This window comes from Arvicola amphibius, chromosome 5 (assembly GCF_903992535.2).
Source record: "Arvicola amphibius chromosome 5, mArvAmp1.2, whole genome shotgun sequence".
Classification (NCBI taxonomy): domain Eukaryota; kingdom Metazoa; phylum Chordata; class Mammalia; order Rodentia; family Cricetidae; genus Arvicola; species Arvicola amphibius.
This window is the reverse complement of record NC_052051.1, coordinates 143,586,687-143,611,722: the sequence shown is the minus strand read 5'-3', so window position 1 is coordinate 143,611,722 and position 25,036 is coordinate 143,586,687. Positions and strand designations below refer to the sequence as shown.

At 39.7% G+C, this 25,036-nt stretch overlaps 1 protein-coding gene across 13 annotated transcripts in view; it reads right to left on the bottom strand.

The window, feature by feature from the left end:
- Tcf4 (transcription factor 4) overlaps positions 1-25,036 on the bottom strand; it is a 348,878-nt gene that overhangs the window by 86,260 nt on the left and 237,582 nt on the right. For 4 of the 13 annotated variants that reach the window (XM_038330335.1, XM_038330336.1, XM_038330338.1 and 1 more), the window contains exon 1: positions 9,650-9,935. The exons of the other annotated variants lie outside the window; for them this stretch is intronic. In XM_038330335.1, the coding sequence (XP_038186263.1) occupies positions 9,650-9,718 (69 nt within the window). In that variant the 5' untranslated portion in view covers positions 9,719-9,935. Of the gene's footprint in view, positions 1-9,649; positions 9,936-25,036 lie in introns of those variants that run through there. 13 annotated transcript variants of the gene reach the window in all.

Below are 25,036 nucleotides of genomic sequence, written 5' to 3'. Positions count from 1 at the left end.
CTACACAGCTCCCTATTGGCAATGAATCTAAATAATCCCACACCAGGTCAGCTGTCAGCTTGATACACTACACCAAAAGGCCTAGAACGGTTTCCTTGTTAAGTAGTTAATCCACTGTTACAGCCATGTTCCAATACCCAACCAACTTCAGACTAGAAAACTCTTGAAATCAATGGAACCTAGGAATCACAACTTAATTTTGAAATGTTTAGTGGATATGCAAAGTAGAAATCTAAAATGCGATAAAGATTCTAAAGGCAAAGGCCCACCTAAAACTACTCGGGTATCTGGTTCTGCTTTACTATTGCTTTTCCTTTTGTCCATCCTCTAAAAGTGGAGGAGGGAAAGGCCATGAAACTAAACGGTCCTCCACAAGGGACAGGTGAGTGTGGTTTTGCATGTCTCAGTGTTGTATCTGAAAGATAACACAGCTTCTGCAGCTTAGAGGTCAGGCTCTCACAACGATCCCTGTAAGCCATCTTTCTCAGGGTTAATTAAGTAAACTGAATCCTAAAAGGTTTTCTTAACAGAGCTGACACTGTAAAGTGGCGCCAGGAACATCTGACACGACACGAATTCTCCCAGAGTGAAGTGCCTTGAACTACGGGGCCCCTCTTCCCAGTGTTCGCCCATTCACTGCCAGTATCCCAGAGGTTCGCCATATTTTGAGACCTCTGGGAAGTGAGGTCACTAGGCTCACATCAACATACCTAATTTTACGCTCACGTTATTTAAAATTTTAATACAGCACAGGGCTTTTTTTCTCAGGTGTTAATAGAAAAATCAATTTTAAGTCACAACAGCTGTGATCATTTTAAATATCACAGCTGTCATAGGCTGAAAATAACCAATGTGAGCACATACATTTCTGCTCACATACAACAAAATGAAAATATGACGGGATGTTAACTTCAGCTCCCGCTGAAGCAGGCTAATACAATGGCAGAGAACTTGCTTTGATTTATAAAATCCGGCTCCAATTTCATTGCTGACCTAACCAACAGATGGCTCAAAAGAAGAGGGCGGAGCACGGGTTTTAAGAAGTAGCCCTATGGCAACTGCAGAACACGTTTCATTATGGAAATAGTATTAACTTTGGAAGGGACGAGGCTAAATAGTCGCTATCAAATTGAGAGTTCATTTATGTAAACATTTTGCTATGAAGACGGGGAGATTAAGTGGGATCCATGCTACACATTAAGTGTTATTAAAGTCTGTGAGTTTCAATTATTATAGAACGAAGTCTAAAACTCCTGTGAATTGGTGGGAACTACTGCCTTTCAGGAAGTAATGCAATTTCACCCACATCTTTACAAGCTTTAACTAGCCACAGCAAGAGCCAATCTACTTCCTTCCCTCTTAGGACAAACCTAATGCCACTAGCTCTCAAAGACTAGAATGGCATTCTTAAAGCATATCTAAAATAGAATAAAATAAAATAAAAGACAAGGATGCAGCATCAATTATCCCACCATGTGCACAAAGTTGAAGTTGGTTTGCATGAACTGTACTGTGAATAGTAAGTCCTCTCAGAGTCTAGAAGTCTATAGCAAACACCGCCATCTCCCATCTCCGCTGAAGAGAAACAAAACTCCTGTTGGGAAAATGGTACTCCATATAAGAGCAAAATAGGGGAAAGACCCAACCTTCAAGCAAAGCACTGGCCGTGTTATGTAACACACATTCCTCAGAAGCTTCTCCATCCTCCAGGTCTTTCTAACCTCCTGGCAAATACATAACCAGAAGATAAAAATCTCAAATGCTCCTTCCAAGATCTTAACAGACGCCCAGTATAAAATAGAAGAGTTGGCCATATCTGCCACTGAACCACTTCTAAAGTCTGCCCTCCCATTCTCCGCAGGGAGGCTCAGGGCATCAGGTACAGGAAAACCTTGCCGCCCTCATTTATTTGCATACTAATTCCAAAGCTCCACCAAATACACTGTGGTCCTTTAATCACAACAACACACACAAAGGCCCGACAAAGTGAAACCACACTTGTTAAACATTTATCCCAACCCCCACATCACACAAAGAAAGCCTAAAGGAAAAAAAATAAAACCGCCATCCACCCTGCTCAGAACTGCTGGGCTCCTCTGAATGGTAATAGCAGGTGCAGAAATAATAACGTGCTGGCCAATCAACTTTTTTCCCTCTGATTTGTCAGTTTATCTTAATAATGCCATTAGGAATGTAAACATTTCTGCAATTTATATTGAAAAGTCAATAAAATAATGGGGTGCAGAATTTATCCTTTTTAATTTTTTAAGTAATACATTTGATTATTTTAATCACGTCAGTACTTAACTGGATGGAGTTTAAATATGCATGTAACATCAATTTAATTTGCTTTATTCGCTAGAAAAACTATTGAGTAATACTGTGTTATTCTCCTTACTGAAAAAAAAGGCACAATTTAGAAAGAAAGGGAGTCAAGAACACATTTCTATTTTGTTCCTTCCTTGGAGGTGGGAATCTAGTGCCTTCCAAGTGACTTCTATTAAGATTACTTTTTTAAAAGGAAACCAAAGGGGCGACAAACCCAAGGAGAGGTGAGAGTACATGACATGCTCACTAGATGGCTGACAATAAAAACAAGGGGTGTTTCCACGCTGTGGGTAAACTTTATTGGGCTCCAGTAATATGGCTGTGGTTGGTAAATGCATCAACTATTTTTAAAACGGTGTGTGAGCTTTTCCCAACATAGCAATTCCCACTTGAACAGGATCATTATTGGTGCAGTCATTCCGTACTTTATAATCCTCACCCTTGGGTTTGTGGAGGTGAAAAAGCCAAGTCAAATGTTAGCCACCATTGTTAACATGCCCTGTTCATTTTCAGGTCAGCTACAATGGAAGCAGCTGGAATTCAACTCTTCCCCACTCGGTCCCACCAATTACCTCAATGTGCCCTCTCTCAAAATGAGTGTAATTTGGCCTGGAGGAAGGCACAGCCCTAGGTCCCTGAGGGATGCCAGGCAAATCCAGCAGTTCTTTTTCTTTTTCTTTTTTCTTTTCCAGTGGAGTTGAAATCTGACCACCACTTCTCAGTGCTCACACTTCCTATCTCCCAGGTGCTTTAGCTTAATCTCTAGCCAAGTTTGGGGAGAAGAGACTGAGTTTTGAAGCAGGATTCTCTCCCCAGCAGAAAGCTGTCATCTGGAATAAAACGTTGCATTTCCTTAAGAAACGAGGGAGGATTTGAGTAAAACTTGCAAAGGTGATAAAGGCAGGCTGGAATTTAAAGATAGCATTTTCAGAAAGATGCGAGTTTACTGTTCAAGGCAGACTATAGCGCTGTAACGAAAACGCCCCTCGGAATACCAGTTTAGATGGAAAGTCACAGACCTTAGCTCTTCAAAGAAGAAAGCCTACGGAAGCCTCCCGAAGTACCTCCAACCTCCAAAGGGAGGGATATCAACTTTAAGAATTGTTCTTCATACGAAAACATCACTTTGCTCAATAAACTATAACAATTATCCACACTGTTTGCCTTACATGATATGATATTGTACTGCATAAATTCTTATCTATCTTCAAAAGTCTGCAGGGATTTCAATGTTCTAAAAACTCCAGGAGTAACTTGAGCTTCGCCTCAGGCTACAAAATACAATTCTTGTTATTAAAATATCCCCATCACCTTTGACATTATTTGTTTGTTTTCCGGAGTCCACAGATCAATGTTATAAGACTCTGCCACTCTCCAAAGTAGTTTATAAGTAGTTGAGGGCCATGTAGGATTTCATTTTTGTCACCATTCATAATTTTTATCACATATAATTGTGCCTCATCTCAACTTAGAGTTACGTTTGAAAGTATTAAGGGCCAACAATGAATAAATAAAAATCTACTCAGACACATAAAAACTTGGAAAGCACGTGATCGTCCACCGTTCTTCATTCAAACGATGATGAGCGGATGTGTCTTTGTGTGAGGCCGACAATATTGGAGAGGATAAAAAGGCCCCATAACTTACTGCGTGTGCTTGGAGGCAAGCGTTTAGGCAGGTTTGATGTGGGGAACAAACATATGTTCCTACTGAATTCTCTTCTCAGGGTAAAAGTAACCCCTGATTTGGAGAACTTTCAAAATTGTCCCAACCATTATCTAAAAGTTGATATATTCTCACTGGATCGGAAATGAAGAGGCTTTTGTTCTGCTCACGACGAGTCTCCTGATGGCAGACTGCTAACTCTGGACTTGGCCTGCCATACAGAAAGGACACCACAACATTGCTCACAGTGGCAGGGCAGCAGCAGAAGTTTTGGGCTGATTTGGGAATGGACACGCACAACATTCACAATTAGGAAATGGGATCATGGCTGCAGTTAAAGGAAGGGAAAAGCTGCTTGACCAGCAAGGTATAAGGAAAAAAAAATAATTATCCTCAGGCCTTTATGGTGGCTTCTCAATTTCACAAAAAAAAAAAAAAAAAAAAAAAAAAAAAAAAAAAAAAAAAAAAAAAAAGGAAAAGGAAAAGAATAAAACGATGTGAAGGGAGCAGCAAGAAAACAGACAGTAGGAACTGCACTGTGATCCAGATCCACAGTGGGGCAGGAAACGCCACTTCTCCAGAGCAATTTCCTGCTGATAGTTGGAGAGGCATTTAAATAGCACCCAGCTAGTCTGTTCGCCTGGCCATTCCTCTGCCTAGCCCTCCTTTCTCTGCTCCAATGTCCTTCCTGGAACTCCTGACACAAAGCCATCTCCTAACACTGGGAGCCGGAAGCTTCCCAAGTGTCAAACCTACCAGAACTCAGGGGTTAACTAAAGCAAACCACGTAGGTCTTTTCTTCCTAAGAAATTAGCCTCCCGGCAAAAAATGGTGAAACTGGCATCCATGAATCTGAAGCAGAGATTTTTGGAAATTTAATCGGAGGCAGGCGAGCAAGAGGTAGCTACAGTTTCTACAGTCTCAAGATTAAGTGTATGTTGAATATTGACCAGCTTAAACCTACAGAACAAAAGCAACATAATTTTGTTTTAAGGAATTACAAACAGAAAGAAAAACAATTCTGTTAACTTAAAAATCAATAAAATGAAATATCCTGAATGTCAATAATACCAAATAGTTCACACACAAAAAACTAAGGAAGTTTTCCTACATGCTTTTTCTTTGATTTTTTTTATATCAGTAGACAGCTAAAAAAAAATTATGTTCATGATCTAAGCAATTTTTTCCTCTGTATTACCAACTAAACCAACATTTTTTTAAAATTAAAATGTATTTATATCGGTTACTTTTATTTATAGTAAGGGTTCTAAAATAGTAATTGTTTAAAATACCTCTTAAAATGTCGACTGTAATTTGCATAGTGAATTCACTATGGAAAACTTTAAAACCAAGTGCTTACTTATCTGTAGCTGCCCCAACCATGATTTTTTTAAGGGTCATATTAAAAATGTCCCTAGCAATGTTACTTCTGGTGTTATTAAAATATTAATCATTTTATGCTGTCACTTTCCATGGCAAAGGTATAAGAGCAGAATGAAGCCTTCTATGCCCCACCCTTCAGCCTGGAAAAGGAGGCTTGTGATTGTCCCTTGTGCGTAGGTGAACTGTGTTCCAAGAGCGGCTGTGAGCTGAGAGGCCCCGTCAGTCAGATGTTTCTGTATTTGGGCAGCCTTCGTGTCAGAGAAGAGCTTGTCTTCATTTTCGCCTCTGAACTTTCTGAAGATGAAAGCCTGCATAATATGACCAACCGTTGGAATATAAACATGGCGAGATCGTGCTCACTCGCCTTCTGAGACTTGATGACTTGACAAATAACTATTTCAAAACAACTAGTTTGAAACACGGTTTGGAGCTTGTTAGTTATGAAGCAAAAAGAGCAATTAGAATAATCACAGGTTTCTCTGTACGGCTTAACACATGCACACGCTGGCGAGAGCCGATGGTGTGATCTGAAATTACCAGTAGGAAGAAATTTTGCCACTTTTGTTTTCAATTTCATTTGCCAAAATTTTATCTATGTGGAATTGCCATATTTTTAGATATTTTAAGCTATATGGAATTTGACCAAATAATTACTCATCAAAATTTGAATTCGGTAAGCACATAATCCATTAGAAAAAAATATTAGGGCTAGAATTATTGCTTGCTTGCTTGCTTCCTTCCTTTTTTTTTTTTTTTTTTTTCTCTTTTGGGCAGACCAGGTAATACCCGGTACTTCTTATGGCCCAAATAAAGACAGACAGTGGCACAATTAGACATCAGCTTGAGATAAAAACACTTAAAAGAAACATCTCTCTGCTAGAAACATTTCCTCAATAGTTGAAGAATAGTGCTTTCCAATTTTCATTTGGCTAAGATTGGAATTTACTTACATGCGAGACAATGATGCGCAGGGGAGAAGACCATCACACACAAAAAATTACTTGGCCAAGTTCACTGACCTCTCCCCTGGGGTGAAGCTGAGTTTTACAAACACTTTCTCGTTTAGACTCAGAATTTATTCTTTGGTAGCTCCTGGGTTAAGATTATTTAAGGTCTTACTTTTAAGAAGTCTACACTAGAAGAAATCACTGCCCTGCATGGGAGTGTGGAAGCCATTTGGGCACAGTAACAGGGAAAATTTCTATCCTGAGTTAACAGAGCCCATCGATATCTTCCTTTGTTTGTCCCAAAATATCATTGATTAAAGTGTTTCTCTTGCTGGGGAGTGGAAAGAAAATGGATTCTACAATCCCTGTGTTTGTTGGTTCAAACAGAAGATAATCATAATTGTCAGGCTGTTCTGTGCTCTTGCTACAACCTAAAAAATCACAATGTTTGGGAATGGCTTTCCATTTTTCTTCTTTTGTTTATTCACAGGGAAAAACCTGCTTCCTCTAGCCTCTCTCAGTTCAGGGAGTTCAAACTGAATTTAAACAAGTAATTGACTTGTCACTGGGGGGAAAAAAAAAGAAAGAATTCAGTGCTAGGCTGTCTTCAGAGCAAAACCTGTGCCACAGAGATGGCCAGGCAAAACAGTTCAGGTTAAAATGTACAGTGTTCTCTCTCTCTCTCTCTCTCTCTCTCTCTCACTCTCACACACACACACACACACACACACACACACACACACACACACACACACACTCAGGACACACAAAAAGTCAGATCCCAGTCAGGCAAAATTCAAGAAAGGTAAAGTCGCATCCATGAGCATGCTGAACAATTAACGCATGGCATATACAATCTCCACAAGATGCCTGGCACCCAACCAAATGCAGCTGAATGTAGAGCTGGAGCCAGTACAATACACACTGTAGAATAAACAGAAATCTGTGTCCCCAGGGTGCTCATGAGGGTGTTTTGGAAAATGGTCTAGGACTGGCCCTTCTGGGGAGCACACACAACTGGGCTTTGCTGACCATTTCATAAAGTTAATTTGAAGCACTGGCAACTACCCATGGTTTCCAACATTTTCTGCTGAGGCTGTACATGGCTATTTTTTTCTAAATATAATGTATGTACAATTTGCCTCTTTCTAGTGTTTGAATCAATAGAGATACACATCACCAGATTTGTTTTTAATAAACGTCTTAAAACAGTTCCTATAAATACATTTCCTGTGACAGAGTGATCTTGATTCTATGAGTACCATCCTTTCAAAAAAAAAAAAAAATCTAACAACCAAAATATTTGGCAACTGTGAGGGCATATTAGTGATATGATGTCATAGTCAGCATTTTCTTATGGTAGAGGCAATTGGCAAGCTGAGGGAATGGAATACATATTTTTAAAAATTCCTTTGGGCCATAAGGAAATTAAAATGCCCAAGCCTTAACTAAAAATTTGACAATTCAGCTGCTTAAGATGCAAAACTAATAATTAACATATAAAATTCACATCACTGGTAACCCCTAAAGTTAAAAACCATAACAACTTATATGTGTTGTAATACATAATGTAACATATAATCTTTTCATGCATATGCATGTAATATATAACACATAAAATATAATCTTGTAATGCACAGGGGCAACAGAATTCTGGGCTCTATCTTACTATTTCAGAGCCACCTCAAGAAGCCTGCAGTCACACTAGCATCATCACTGGTGAAGCGAACAGGAAAGGTTCGTCAATTATGGTGTGTCTGGACACGACAAGACAGCAGGTCACAGCCTTAAATACGTAGGAATGAATCCCTAACAACTGCAGTTCAGCTATAATTTTTTTTTTTTAAAAAAAAATGAGTTAAATAATCCCAGTATTTAAGATCACTGCTTTAAACACTGATCAACTTAGATTCCAGGCCACATACTTCGAAACCTACTTTATTTACCACATTTAACTACTGTTCTGATTACATGCGATATTCTTTAAAGGGGACTTTAAAAGGGATAGTGTTTACAAACTTGTGATTGACGGATACTTTGAAATAAAATACTAATTCAACAGTGGCTCATTTGTAGAATTGAATGTCTGTTAAGCTTCTTAAACTCCATGCCCAAAAGCTTATGTGTATGTATACACACCAGTGTAGCCCACTAGAAATCAGCACTGTGCACACATCTGTGTGTACATATGTGTGTGTATCTGTATACACACACAAATATATACGGGCTTACACGCATATAACAGCACACACATATTAAATTTGCTTGCGCCAATCAGTACAGCTGAACTGGGCCTTCGTGGAAGCTCTAATGGGTCCCTTTTGGCCCAACTAGCACACGCTTATTAAGATCAGCCCATACGTAAGTTCAAAGTACAAAATGAAAACAGTTTCTAAATGGCTGTTTCTCACCCCCACCCCATTCTTCGCTATTTTAAAGTAAAATCTTGCTCCTCCACTGCCCAACTCATCGAAGAGCACCACATACCAATTCAAAAAAATATTGAAATCCCTTTCCTTCAGAGGGCCCAGGCAAAGGAAAAACAAAAAACAAAACAACAACAACAACAACAACAAAAAAAAAACCCCAAAATCTCCAGATGGCAAGTATAAACCTTCTGCTGAGGCCATGCACAAGATACTAGGCACTTTCCCCGCTTAAATGAAGCCTTTCTGTTAGAAGGGAGGAAACAGAGGAAAACGCTACACAGCACAAATAACTTAGAGTATCGTTACATGCACCAGACTCACCCCCACCTTTCCTTTTTTGGGTTAAAAAATAAGCTTATATAATCTACCCCATCAGATATGTCAGTTTTAAGTTTTTAGTCTATTTTAAACTCTTATCTCCTCTCCACTACCCAAGGCTTCCAACTTAGTACGACTTTAGATAGCACAAAACCTCAGTCCAGAGAGAAACTTACCCCCAGTTTTCTCTCAGGCTAACTTGGGCTCTCTCGGCTCTCTCTTCATAATCTGCTCCTCCTTCCAATCATTTGAAAACAAAAAGAATTTGCCCAAAGTCCCTGTTTTATTATTATTACTTCAAATCGCACCGCCTCCTAAGTTTACCTGACTGTAAACTTTCTCTCTGGTATCTACTTTCAGAATCCTTGAAAAGCATCGACGGTTCTATACTGGGGGACAGAAAAAAAAGGAAACAGGCAACAGTAACATCCTAGGACTCGCAGATGATAAATATTTCATGGCACCGAGAAAGGTGCGGCAGCCCTGCACAACTTCGCAAACAATGCTCCCCGCTTAGGATGCTCATCCCTGTGACCATAAAACTTGTCCCCAATGCCCCTCGCAGCCGAGTTCGCTTACCGCTTTCCCATTATAGTAGTACATCAAAGAGTTGCCGCCCATGCCCGGGATGGTGTATGCGCAGTACATGGCCTCGGATTCTTTTTTCTCCTCAGTACCACTCTAACAACTTTTATTTCAAACTCGCTGTCCCTTTTTTCACAACAATTCCTTCAGTTGCATTTTCCCATATGGCCGGGCCAAGCGTGGTGAATATGCAAAGCAGGAAGAGACCATTCCTGGCGGGCGGGGGAGGCCGCGGCGCTGCTGTCAGACGCTCAAGTTCGCTCGCTCGCGCAGGCTGGAAGGCGGCCCGGCCTGTGCAGCGCAGCAGCCGAGCACTCGAGATCGCTTCAACTTTTCCGAGGGGTTTTTATCAGTTCAGTTCCTCGAATAATGCCGATTCCTACAAATTCCTGCAGGCTTCACCTCTTTTGCTCTCTCTCTCTCTCTCTCTCTCTCTCTCTCTCTCTCTCTCCCTCCCTTCCTCCCTCCCTCTCTCTCCCTCTCTCCCTCTGTGTGTGTGTCCCTGTGTGTGTCTCTCTCCCTCTTTTTTGTTTGTTTTGTTTTTTGCTTTTTCTTTCTTTTTTTCTTTCTTTTTTTAGGCACCCCTTTTTTTCTCTAAAATTTCCACTCAACTGCCTTAGGGTAAAAGTGGAACAGGGTCCATTATTGAGCAGAATACAAATGCGGTTAATTGACTCCCCCTCTCTCTCTCTCCCTCTCTTTCTTTTTTGTTTTAATTTGATTAAAAAGCGAGTGGCAGGAAGGGAATCGTACGATGCACATCTAATAACTCTGCCATCTGTCTCTGCTGCTGGCTAGCTCCCAGCATTGTACGCAGCTGCCTGAGAACTCGATTCGGAGAAAGGGAGGGGGGGTAGTGGAGGAAGGGAAAAAAAAAAACCCACCACGTCTCTGACCTCGCTCATACAGAGAGAGGGGGCAGTGTTTTCTAGCTGCTTGGTCAACAACCGACAAAAACTGGTTGCGGAATGAAACAGAGTAACAGCGAGGCTGGCCCAGGGCTGGGCAAGCCCTAGGCTCTCAGACCCAGGGCAGAGGGTAGCTGCCCGCCAATGAACTTCACCTTGCCACGCCGAGGCTGGCTGCGTGGTCAAAAGCAAGCTAGCTGAATGCCACGAGGCCAAGCTTCCCCTCCTTGGGGTTGGGCACCCCAAACCCACACACCCTGCCAGTCTGGAGTGCTGTGGCAATGGAGAACCCAGCTGCAACTTAGGCTTGCTTGTTTGTTTGCTGCGTTCTAAGGCAAGTTTATTGGTTAAGTCCGAATCTACCAATAGCTCACAGCTGCCAATTCCTAAAAAGGCACCTTAGAGACCATGTTTCCAGAGTTCTGTCTTATCCCGGGAGCCTGATTTCTGCATAAATATTTTAACAAGCGTTCCATGCACGTTTTTTGGTAAACTTAAATTTTACTAAACTTTAGGAAAATGAAAACCTTCCTTCACCTTTATTGATCACGACTGAACAATAGAATTGCAAGGTTTCTAACAAGCAGGAGGATATTTTTGTTGTCTTTTGAAAAATATATCAACTAACAAAAGGGGAATTTAAAAAAAAGGAAAGGAAAGAAAGAAGTGGGGGGGAGAGATGGGCTGACTTGAGCTTGCCAAATTCAGAGCATCACAGGAAAGGAGGGCCTCTGGGAATTGATCCCAAATGAAACTAAATCATTTGCATATGCCGAGGCAAATGCCACTGAGCACACATCTCCTCTTCAGAAAAAAACTTTAATAATGCAAAGCACCTATTTCCTTACAACTCAACGCGGTAACAAAACACATACAGTATTAATAGACAACGAGGGGCTGCGGTGGACTATAGAGCAAAGCCTAGCTAAGGGTGGAAAGTTTCGCCGACACTAACACACACACACACACACACACACACACACACACACACACACACGACCCAGAGGTTTGTCTAACTCACTTGCTCTGCATTTGTTCGGAAGGTCCCCAGAGATTTCTGTAAACAGTACTTGAATTATAATCACACATTTCATTCAAATTTCATGCTTTGGGGATTTTTTCCTCATTAGAACAGTTAGTTGTCAATCTGACGGGATCCCATTTGTACCCTTTAAACCACCCTCCGTGTTTAACACCCAAGGCCAGGGTGCTCACTACTAAAGGACAGTGTGTAAAAACCACAACTCAGAGAGATGCGGGAATTTGGAGAGAGAAGTTGGGGTAGGGTTGTTACTCTTATTCCTTTGTTGTTCTCATAGGACTGTTTCTAGCTCTTACCTAACTTCCTGGATGGGACTGCTAGAAACACTGAACTATTTCCATAAACGATTATCTCTTTTAGCTACATTAAATCTCTTTTCTTGCACATTTTGCAAACATGTAAATGTCTCTCCATCAATTATACTTCAATGGGCTATAATTCATTGTTTTAAACTTGAAGATCTTATTTCTTTAAGAATGATACAAATCAATAATTTTGATAACGTGAAATAGACTTTAAGGTCTTTCAATCTGGTATCTGGAAGTAAAAATAATTAAAATAGGACTAGAGCATTAAGCTTTTAGGATTCATTAACTGATGCAAAAAATAGTCTAACACTTGTATTGGTTAAACAAAGGTTACAAATTTGATGGGTTATTTATGAATTATACCCAGGAAGACAGGGTGCCTTTTCGTCCAGGGATGTCTAGGGTTTGGTTTGCTGACCTCAGGGAACATTTCAGTTGCAGACTCAGGTCAGTGCCTTGTCAACTGAGACAGTTCTTCCAACTCGGACTTTAAAGTTGTCTTTGTAAGAGAAACACCCTTTGTGATGAATTTTCAGTGTGCTGCCTAGGGAGTGAGCACAGACAACTGAGTCTATATGCAGAACTCCATGTGTTTGATAGGAATTTAAAAGGAAGTATTGATCTTCAGCAGTCAGTTTGTAAGAGACCCTGAGCAGGCCTTCTATGGTTTCCATCAGTGGACACCCAACTAGCAGGGGCTCAGCAAAGAGGGGCCTCTTTCATCACTGAGATGACAGCCAGGCTAAACACTGGGCTAGTAGTCTCTCTGGCATGTAACTCCCAAGCATCATTGGGGATGCGGTAGATGGTGAAACTAGCCATCAATATTTATTAAATAATAAAACTGATTACTAAAAGATGTCAATACCATTTTTTTCTAGAATCTAGTTAACCATGTGTTATTTTTTCCACATATTCCCTGATAGGATACATTTGAGGCGAAGCACATTTGGTGCATGCAACACACATCTACCATGCCACACAAGACTGAGGGTTCTTTGAACAGATAATCCCAAGGCAATGGGGTAACAGCCCCAGAAAGGTAGGCAGACATTCAGTAAGGTCTCACAGGGTGAATGAATCACATAACGGAACAAGTAGCCACTCAAATCCTACAGTTCTTGAAAACAGATCCTTGGTTAATATATTCATTCATTCAGCCACTGCACAAACACTTTGAAAACAATTCCCATCTTCCATGGAAAACTCCATCCTAGGCATGAATACAACTCAGAGATAGTTCAATATTCTTCCTAACAGAGGCATGGGACCATGTAGCCAATAGTAGTTCAAGATGCCTGAACACAATCAAAATTATGACTAATGATCACCGCTTTCATTCACGTAGTAACAATCGTGAAATAATTGTGGAAGAAGTAAACCCCCAACTGCAGAGCACATTAAAACAGATTCTACCCATCTCCCCCAGAAAATAACTGAAAAATTATATAATTGCAGAGTCTAAATAAACCTAAAATGCATATACATGTCTGCCAAAATAAAGTAGGGGACGGGTCTAAATGCGAACTGAAGAACGACTAGACGGATGGATGATGGATGGCCACATGGAAGGAATGCCGTGCCTCTTGCTATCATATAACATAACTTAGCAGGACAAGACAACTCTATGTAATTGTTTAAATCACTGGTCACTTAAAAATTTCTAAGTACTCGGAGTTGTTGCCCCTCTCTTATTGACTTCTACAATGCTGGTCCCTTTTACTTAGCATAAATGAATTCAGCAAACGACATGAATTAGGAGATGGGGCTATCCATCAATCTAGGGATTAGTAGCAAAAGAAATAAGCAAGACTATACCTAAAAATCACATTTTGGCAACTAAGCATCCCACTGATTTTCTTGATGAGAAGACAGTACTCAATACATCTACAAAGATAAACAATTTAAAGAGCAAAGACCTTCACTTGTTTAATTTTCACAACAGGTACTTAGTGAGAGGTGTTTCCATTCTTATTTTCATGACAGGGGATAAAAATTGAAAAGCCTTAAATGACAGTTGATAGACCAAAAATAGACTGAAGCAAGAGAACCAGGAGATGCACAAAGTTATGGCACCCAGATGGCTCCCACTGGAGGTCTGGACTATCAATGTAAAACTGACCCCGTTGCTACTCTATAGCACAGGGACCCTGGCCACGCCAGACAGCCCAGGTGGAAGTGCTAGCTAGCTTCGTCCTTTATGTCAAACACTGGCTCCTTCTGGGACACAAAGGAGAGCAGACAGCTCCCTCAACAGATCAGCTGTGTGCTCTAAATGAGAGAACATTTCCTCATCTCCCTGTTTCCTCTGTGCAAGAGAACAATCACTACCCTGAAAGGCCTTAGATCCCAAAAGTTTACTATCAAAAGAAAAAAAAAACATAAAATTACAAGGCCAGGTTAAACTCATCATCAAGCACATACCTAATCACGATTATTCTCAAAATTTTAGATCATTAGCTGAGAAGTGCGTATGTAGCCTAAGATACTGAACATTGATTTCTGGTGATGCTTTAGAATTCAAAAGTGTGTTTCCATATCTAGGATGAGAAGACCCGAAAATCTTGCCACAGCAGCAGGAGGAGGCTATCTAAGCTCCCCTGCAGCACTGAGAACAGGAGCCAGTCAGTGTGGATTCATACCTTTGGCTCTCCAGCAGGAGTCACTGTGAACGAGGGATTTAACTCAAGCTAAGTCCCTGTGGGTCTGCACACAGGAAATGCTTACACAGGAACTGCTGTACTCTGACAATTTTAAGTAAGCTCTGATGGTTTCTAGTTAATGAGAAGTTAATATTTCATATCCAAATTAAAGTACAGTGACAAAAATCCTGTTGGGTCTGACTACATGCAACTTTATTATAGATCTAATTACCAAAATATTGAGTGAGGTACAGAGAATCTCAGACATATAGACATGGACAGTCAGGCTTTCTCCTTCTCCCTCCCTCTGCCTCTCTCTTGACCCCCTCCCAGCTTTACCTCTCTCCCTCTTTCTGTCTTTTCTCATTCACTGTGATGACCACAAGTTGAGACTGTTTTACAGTCGAGTAGTGAACTCTAATGAATCGCTCTGTCCGTATCTCTCTATTTTTGTCTTGATATTGAGATGTTTAAAATGTAAAATATTTTTATGTGCCATCAAAAAGCAGTGAAGAGTTCTACTTTAATTATTTTCCCCCTTAGGGGCTAGAGAGACTGCTTGATGACCAAAGCACCTACTTCTCTTCCTGAGGACCAGAGTTCTATTCCTAGCCTGTTAACTATTGTCTGTAATTAGTTCCAGGGGGATCTGAACCCTGTGGTCTCTGTGAGCTTCTGCACTAATGTGCACCACCACCCCAACACACACATACACACATAACACACAGAGATACACATATACACACACATACACATACACACATACACACAGATACACACATGCACACACACACTGAAAAATACTAAAACTAAGAATGTAAAGGTTTCTTTCATTAGAATCTATTGTACTTACTATGTTCATCAATTAAGAGAATATACTTAGCTCAAATAAATATTCTTTAAAAAATTTATGAACCTGTCTGAAATAAATGAATGTGATATTACTAACTCCTGGGTAAAGGTTGGCAAGGTGGCTAAGCACATGAGGGATTTTGCCATCAAGGCTGACTTTCTGGGTTTGTCTCTGGCATTCACATGTTGGGGAAAACAGATTTCTACAGATTGTTCTCTGACCTCCACATATACACATACACATATGCAACCACACACAATAAATATGTAAATTTATTTTTAAAATGTATATGTAAGCCGGGCGGCGGTGGCGCACACCTTTAATCCCAGCACTCGGGAGGCAGAGGCAGGCGGATCTCTGTGAGTTCGAGACCAGCCTGGTCTACAAGAGCTAGTTCCAGGACAGGCTCCAAAGCTACAGAGAAACCCTGTCTCGAAAAACCAAAAAAAAAAAAAAAAATGTATATGTAAAGTAAATATGTAAAAATGTAAAAACTTAATTGCCAAAGGATTCTCAGACAAAGTGAAAGACTTCACCACCAATTCTGTGACATGAGCATGCACTTGTGGCACTATAATTTTTTTAACACAGGCTACCACATACACCAGCTTCATTTGGAAGTAGCTTTTCCTACACAAATATATCAAAACATGAGCAGAGAGACTATGAAATCGAATTCTTGATGTGGCTTCCTCGATGTGAGTTCCGATGTAATCTTCAACTCGGTTCTTTTATGGCATGGGTTCCTGTGTAGACACTCAAATAGCTTATGACATGCCCAAATATTTGTTCTCTTCATAGCTGGACAGAGAGCGTGTGGTCATATTGATTGTAAGTCCTTCACACTGATGGCTAAGGTAAGCAGTGAAGGATATTTGGCTTGAACGAGATTTGTTCCATAAATATTTGACTTCTACCATTGGGTCATATGCTTCCTCCTTGGGAAAAAGAGTTCTGAGTTCCCCATTTTGCATTGGGTAGTATTATTAGCAGCTGCACAGACTTGCTATTTGGGAGACATGCAGCAGCACACAGAACCGATGTGAAAATCAGGTTCCTGATCCTGTGTGCACATCCTTTGAGTTGACTTCACTGTCCTCTTCTTCTCCCTACTTGCACCTTTCTGTGATAAAGAATTCCATGGGCATGCCATTACATAACTCAGGGGCTATGAATTTCACCAAGCCAGAGGTCTAAGGTGCCATTCCACTTACAGATGGGCCAGCCTAAGCTAACCCACTATATGATAATTAAAGTTGGACATCGGCTTGTAAGACCAGAAGATACAGACAGGCCTGTGTGAATCTGGTAGGAATTACAGGCTGGACTCAGATGAAGTTTATACCTCTGTTCCTCGTGTTCATACAAGCTTGAGTAACTTCAACACCGAGGCACACACCATCTAATAGCTCAAATACTAAATAAAATCATGGGAGAGAACACAAACAATGCTTCTGAAGACAGAAAGGAAATCTTATTTAAGGAGAAGAAACTTGTTGTGCTTTTAATTTTTCTTTCCCCTCTGGGGCATCAGCCTCTTCCCCCTGGGAGAACTGAATTTTTTTTTAAATCATTTAACCTAACCCGGTGTCATCCACAGCCAGTCTCTAAGCATCACATACCAAGAAACTACTTCTATTTTGGTACAATGAGGAAGCGTCACACTGGACAATGTGAAAACAGCAGCTGAGGAAGTTGACGCAGATTGCCGCACTTCCTAGATGGCGAGCTTGCAGGCATACCGCAAATCTGAATCAAACAAAATGGTAAGGACAACTTCATTCTGATGCACAGAATTAAAAAAAAAAAAATTGCCCCAAAGTTAAAGGGGAAATTCAGAGTCTATTTGTTACACTAAGGAACGAATTACTTGGAACCCCCTCCCCTTTTTTTGACTAAAAATGGGTTGATGAAGCTCATTGGAATTTGTACACAGAATGAACAACAAAATAACAGACTTTAAAAAAAACCTTACTAATAGATATTTGGCTTCTCAAAACATTGCTCAATAATCGGGGTGAGGGTAGCATCACAATGAGAGCAATTTTCATTCAAAATAGACTAATTGTCTAGGGCTGTGAACCCCCTCTGGAGTGGAATTCTAGCAATTTCCTGAGGTTTCTGTTGATTACATTTAATAGTTTGACATCGTTGAGCAAGTAGAACAGCAAATTGCTGGACAGAGAACAAACAAGTTTCAAATACTACAGAGCCGATCTCTGGCCATGCTTCTAATCGAAATAGGTGCTAAGAATGAGGAAACTTTAAAATGTAGCGGAGTGTGCACAAGTCGTTCAAGTGTCTATTTCATGTTCCTGTTTTATGAAGATTCTGCTTAAAGCGCTCTTTTGCGTTGCTGGAAGCCAATCATTCTGTGCTAGCATTGGAGGGATTTTTAGGAGGAAAGAGCAACAATAACTCTTGGTCTCCCTAAGGGCAGTGGGACGGGCCACACTGGTCAGTGACTCATCCCTGTTCGAAAGCCTGTGCTCCTCAACTCTAAGTGACCTGGAAGTGACCTTTGGTTCTATTCATCTTAAGTCCTCGCTCTACACGTAAACACAGGTATGACCATATCTGCACAGGTGACACAGGCTTGTGTCACCTTCATCCAAGAGACCAGGCTCCAGGGCAAATCTCATGAGTGTCTCAGAAAACATGTTAGTAGAAGCTACATCACAATTAAGAAAAATTCTGGGTCTCGGCTACATAAGCTGAAATAAATGCACGAGCATTTATCAAACACAAACAATATTAAAATAAGAATTGCTCAGTGGAAGTTTGGTGTTGGCATACGCCGACTTTTAACACTTGACCAATATAACCATGATGAGTCGTGACCATCCAGAAGGAACATGGAGTGAGGATCTTACTTCCCTTCATTTATGGCTGGGCAAAATATTGATTCAAAATGAGTAAGTAGAACTTTTTTCTTTTAAAGATTTGACTTTATTTTTCTTTATTTGTTTTATGTGTGTGTGTGCACGCATATGAGCAAATGCGAGTACATGTATGTGCACGCAATGGACAACTTATGGAAGGCAATTCTCTCCTACCATCGCATCAGTGTCAGGGACTGAGACTGCGCTGTCAGGCTTTACCTGCTAAACCATCCTCCCAGTTCAGAACTGTGGTTATCGGCACCAAACGGCAAGCAAACTGCTCCCCAGTAGGCGACATTCATTTCCCGAAATGTCAGCATTTGGTTTTCTCCAAATACAACTATAAAATACTTAAGTTGAAAAATGGCTTACAATAATTGGCCAGTTATTCTACCTTTAGTCCTTTACTAAGGATGTGACATGTGCTTCGACACCTGTTCAGAACGTGAAAGTCATGTTTGCTTACCTATGTATTCAATACCATCATGAAGTAAATGTGTAGTACGCAAAAGGAGGGCTCAGGAACTTGTCGGCTTTAGCCATTTAGTACAGTCACTGTGCATCCTTCAGTTATTAGTATTAATAACTTGCATATAATTAGTGGTTTCTCATATCTTTGACAGTATTATGTATGTATTTATGTCATAAAATATGTATTTTTCTATAAGGCTTCCTAAAATTTAAAAATTTCTGCATAAGAACATTAGTACATTTACTAAATGTTTACATATTTTATGATGAAAATTACTAAACATGACAAAGAGAAAAATATGTTGATGGTATTTGTGTTAAAGACTTCAATGCAAGGGGGAGCACACGCCTTTAATCCATGGGGGAGGAGGGTGGATCTCTGAGTTCAAGGCCAGCCTGGTCTACAGAGTGAATTCCAGGACAGCCAGGGCTGCACAGAGAAACCCTGTCTCAAAATAACCTAAAACCAAAACAAAACAAGAAAGACCTAAGCAAAGTAAATTTTGTGGCTCTTCAAGAGAGGGCGCGTGAGTCAAGCCGTCCTTTCCCGTCACCTGTATGTGTGGGCTCACTGGGCAAGGGGGAGAATGGAGAGTTAGAATCGAAAGCAAATGTAAATGCTAGGTGAATTCTAACTTGTTTCTGAAATCTGGATGAGTTCGAGGTTTATCTACATCTATTCTTCTTTATCAAAAATAAGCTGTAGAGCTGAAAGTCTTCCCCAACAACTTTCTTTCATTTTTTTTTTCTAATAAAGGATCTCAAGAAAATCAACTCAGAATGTACAGAACAATTGAAAGTTATTTTCATCTCTGACCACACAGAACCTCTTCCATCATCCTGTGATTTCCAGGGAGCAGACAGACTGTAACCACAGACTGTGTGAAAGCTGGAAGGTTCTAGGATCCAGAAGCATGCTGGACACACATTTTCTGATGAGGACCATTCAAAGATATACTTGATATCCTACAAATATTGAACAACATGGACTGCTATTAAATAAATCACACCCCTATCTCACAGCACCAGCACAACAATGTTACAGATGTCATGGATGCATAATCAGAGCTCTGACACATTTGCTTACTGAGGAAAGAGGGAGGGAGGGAGGGAGGGAGGGAGGGAAGGAGGGAAGAAGGAAGGAAGGAAGGAAGGAAAGAAGGAAGGAAGGAAGGAAGGAAGGAAGGAAGGAAGGAAGGAAGGAAGGAAGGAAGGCAGGCAGGCAGGAAGGCAACACATTCATTTGTCTCTTACCACGATGACAGGAATCAAGTCCACAGGACTAGAGACACATATAAAGGGAAGGCACCTGTTGACAGCCTGAGGGTCTGAGTTTGAACCCCAGAACCAATGTGGCACAGGGGGAATACCAACTCATGAAAGTCACCCCCTGATATCCGCAGGCATATCATGCCATGCACATGAAATAAATGAATAAAGTGTAATTTAAAGTTTTTTTTTTAAAGAAAGAAATTGCCAGGTGTGGTTGTGCACATTTTTTTCTGTTTTGTTTTGTTTTTTTGAGACAGGGTTTCTCAGTAGCTGTGGAGCCAGTTTTAGAACTCATTCTATAGACCGCCTAGGCTGGCCTTGAACTCACAATGATCCACCTCCCTCTGCCTCCAGAGTGCTGGAATTAAAGGTGTGTGCCACCAGCGCCCAGTTGGTTGTACACATTTTTAATCCTAGTACATACATAGCAGGCAGAAGGTGACAAGCCTAGCCTGGTTTATAGATTGAGTTCCAGGTCAGCAAAGGCTACATACCCTGTCAAATGAATAAAACAAAAGAAAGAAAAAGAGAAGTAAAAACCTCAAGTTCAGAGAGGAGATATCTCAGATAAATAGTTTAACTAGCTTTAGTCTGAGAATATATTTCTTAAAACAAACAAAAAATGAAAATAGTATTAAGCCCCTCCAAAATAAATAGTGCCGTCTTTACTTTACTTGTAACACACAAATATTATAACAATTCTACAAGCTCTGATGTTCTAATGATAACTGATTTCCTAAGTCTGGTCTTTTTCTCACTTGTATGGATAAGCGACCGAAATACAAAGGTAGAGAATGTTGTATCGGCAAGAGAACGCTCATTCCCACATACACTTTACCAAAGGGGGCTGGGGAAGGACACAGCCTACCTTTTTCTTTTTTGTGGAGTAGTTGGCAGGGCCAACAAAATGCCACAGACGTAAGAATGGATATATGCATTGTCACTTTGAGAGGGGACACTGTTAAGTTGCTTAACATGTGCGATGCGCACTCCTGATTATTTCACAGAGTCTTCGGTTTTCCCTGGCAGGTCATCTCTACTTATGTAAGCTATATTCTACCTTAAACATCCTATCTCACAAATCTTTCCTCGAGGGACACCTCATTCTCATATGGCTGGACACTACTGCCCCTTGTTGTGGAAGAGAACAAAGAAGAAACATTCTTAACACACCATTCCCGTTTATTTAACTTTGGCTTTGTTTTCTTTGCCAAAACATTCTATTTAACTAGATTCTAGGCATTATAGGAAAAAAATCCATGTTATTTCATCTCATTGTTAAAAGAAACATGCTGATAACAAAGAAACTCAATAATAATTGCAGTGACATATGGCTGGCTTTGCTTCTATGTTGCATGGTATGCTATCATGGGAGATGTGATTATATTATTTATGATGTAACTACGATCACTGGATTTTTAAGAGTCATATAATCTCTGCGTTTATTACTCTACAATGAACAATACTGGTACTAGGCTCCTTTAAAACATTATAAAAGGCGTGCTTGCTTGAACAACTGAGGTCATCTTTGCTTACGTCTTTGTGATGGTTGCCCACTGACAACCATCTAGTACTTATAAGACGTATACTGAGTATTTTTGTTGATTTTTCTACACAATATTTGATCCTTCAAAGGATTCTATTCTAAGTGGGTATGCAATGACATAAGTCAGTGATGTCCACATCTACTGGTTGCTAGCAGTTTCTTAATATTTGGGGAGTTTTGACACCCTTTTTGGGAATAAAAATTATACCATCCATTCCTAGTTATTTCTCTGATGCACTTTTCACTATAATCATAACTAGAACCTCTTACTAGAATTATATAAGAAAGGCACTAGCATTCTGTAAAGACAAACATGAAATAGATTTCAAATACAGATATGCATATGCCATAATTGTTAGCAAGGGCTCAATCTACTTACCATACAGGAAATGCATTCATAGAACAATATACTTTCAATAGCCTTAACTAAGAATATTGTGTCACAAAGTCAACACTACACCAAGCTATTTTCCTATGGCTTAATCTTTTAGAAAGCCTTTTAACTTCACCACTGAAAACACCCAGGAGCAATACAATACTGTACTCTAGGCAACTGTACAGGTTGCTATAGAAGTCCTAATTATCACGTTTCAAAGGAAATTTCCAGAATCTTACACTTGCCATGCCTAGCTGTATAGAAAGATGCAAGTTTCATTTAACTCGCTCTTTCTATTATTTTTTCTTCAAAAATAACTGCTAATCATTTTGAATTGAACAATTCATAAAACAACTTTCTATGATTGAGATGTTTTACTCTTATTATTTATGATTTTGCAACAACAACAACAACAAAACCTTGAAGAAACAGAAAATCTCAACTCTCTTCTACATCTCCAGATACGCCTTCATTTCTCCGAATGAAGCACAGGTGTTTCATTTCATATCCAGTCCAAAGACTGTCACTTAAACCTACGCTGCTATGATGCTTAACACATCGGCACTCGCGAAGCTTCTACTGTGGGAGGAAACTCAGGCCACAGCACCCTCCTGCGTGATTCATTTAATCTGGGCTCTGGAATCTCAGCTTGTGATTACTCTTCTGTTGTTTTTGGAGGCTCTGAGTTCTCCATAAAGTTGAAAGGAAGATGAGCTTTATTTTCCAATGAATATTGCTTTTCTCTCTGTTGTTGAGTTGGAAGCACAGCTGTGCACAGTAGCTTCAATGAAGCGAGGGACAGCCACAGAATAACTTTGCCTAAGTTCACAACTATAGGCTCCATGGAATTATGTACACTCTTAGGCTCACAACCACTTGCATTAATTTAGACCTGGAATTGCCATCAAGCAGTACTGATTTAGGTTGATCTCAGGAATATTCTTTTCCTCTAATTTTATCTGTTTTGCAGAGCAATGTTACAAGGACTAGGACTATTTCCATTTTGTACATAGTTATTAATATACTATTTTTGCATAACTGAAATGGTTAACAATAGGGACAGGGCCATAATTTTTAATTCAAATAAAAACACAATTAAGGGCATTACCTCTTGAAATTATTCATGTATAGCATTCTTCATAATAAAACAATATCTTAGAATACAATATCCTAGAATAACTTTTATTTAAAATATGCAAGTTTTATATTTATTCCAATAATCAAATTCTATAATGGACCTGACATGGGCGTTATGCAGAATCTCTTAATCAAAACGGATAAGTGAAGCATTAACACTCGTGGACTAAGACTTCCCACCTTAGGAAACAAACTCCATTCAGTGAAAATGAAACGGAGCAACCTTTTGGTTCCTTAAAATGAGCTATAAATGGAGAAGGGCTCAGTGCCGTCTCTGATCTGATAGTGAGAGCATGCATTTCCAAATGCAATTCGAAAATAAAAGTGCTAGCAATTATTTGAATTATCAGGTTGAATTCATAAATTGTGACTAGACTAACATGGAACTATAATTTGTAAATGTCCAAAATAATTCACTTTCTGTTCTAGAAAACACTTTTATCCTGAACCTGAGAAAAGTCAAACTTAGGAGTGCCTTTCTTATTTCAGTGGCCAAGAAGAGTTCAGCTTCCATTGTCAAGAAGATCCATTTAAAAATGGCTTAGTATCCAAACATATACTGATGAATTATTCAGATCTTACTTTTGAAATGTGGGAACAAGAAGAAAGTTTGGCAAAGTGATGCTATATTTTAAATTTAATCATAAATCAGTTCTTGGGAATTACAAATAAGGCCTTAGAAGCCGGCTGAGGACCAGATTTGGTCACTGAATGCTGAGTGCCGCACTTGCTAAAAGGCTAGAACAAGGCATACACATCGGAGCAGAGCATTCGGGCCACAGTCATGGGACTGACACCCAGGGAAACCTGTCCTTAATTTATCCCGTTGTGTGCAGATTTGGCAAGGATCTCCAAACATCATTTACATACCATATGCCCTGAATTACCTAGGCACAATGGCTGTGCGTAAATATGTTTCGGGTCTGACTGTTTGCTTCTTTTATGAGTGTTTGCAGCTTTCACTTCGTTTCCACATTGCTAAATAATTTAATGTGCTATTTCATGCTGCAAAATGATGTTTTGCTAAATCAATAACTAGTTTTTTGTTTTGTTTTGTTTTTTGGGTCTTGTAAAGAGAAAGAAAACGTTCCTGGGATAAGCAACCAAGGGATATTATTTCTCCTACGTGCAATTCAAATAAAGGAAATCAGCTATTTATGTTTTTGCCTCATTTTAATCTCTGTATTTTTATGAGGCATATAAATGTGACACACTCGACAGTAAAATAGGTACAAGTCAGATGTTATGACTGCTGCAGAATACAGAATGTGTCAGCAAGTTCTCATATTTAAAAGAGATTTCCCAAAACATGTCCTTCGCCATTCCTGCAACTAGTCCCTATACAACCGAAGCAGTACAATTGGCCTGTGCCTTAGTTTCCCTTTTCCCCCAATGATGATAGTGTCCAAATCAATTAACATTTTCCAGATTCTCAACCTCAATTTAAAGCTAATTTTAAAATGTACACTTAACCCTCAGAAGCTCAGTAACCTTGAACGAGAACTGCGAAGCAGAACTGTGTACATTGTCTCTCATTGCGTGTTATGAACTTAATTTCACATTAAAATGACATCAACACCTTCATTTTGGATAATATTTTACACAGTAGGAATATTCATTAATGTAGGATAATAATGTGATAAGCAGCTTAGATATTAAAGAAGCAGGGGAAAGCTAGTTAGTCTACTTTTTACATGAATGAAAGAAAGCTTAAAAACTCAAATAACTGAAGAATTAATTTCAAAAAATATTTAATGATGTTCTGCCACTGTGTCAAATGAAGAACACCCATGGAGCAGACATTTTCAAGTGTAAAGATCTCAGGACGACTACAGAAAAAAATCACAGTCACTTTCTGATCAGACATTAAATGTGTTATAATATTCAGAACAGAATAAAATATAACAAATAGTTATAGTTGTATTAGTTATATTCCTAAATATA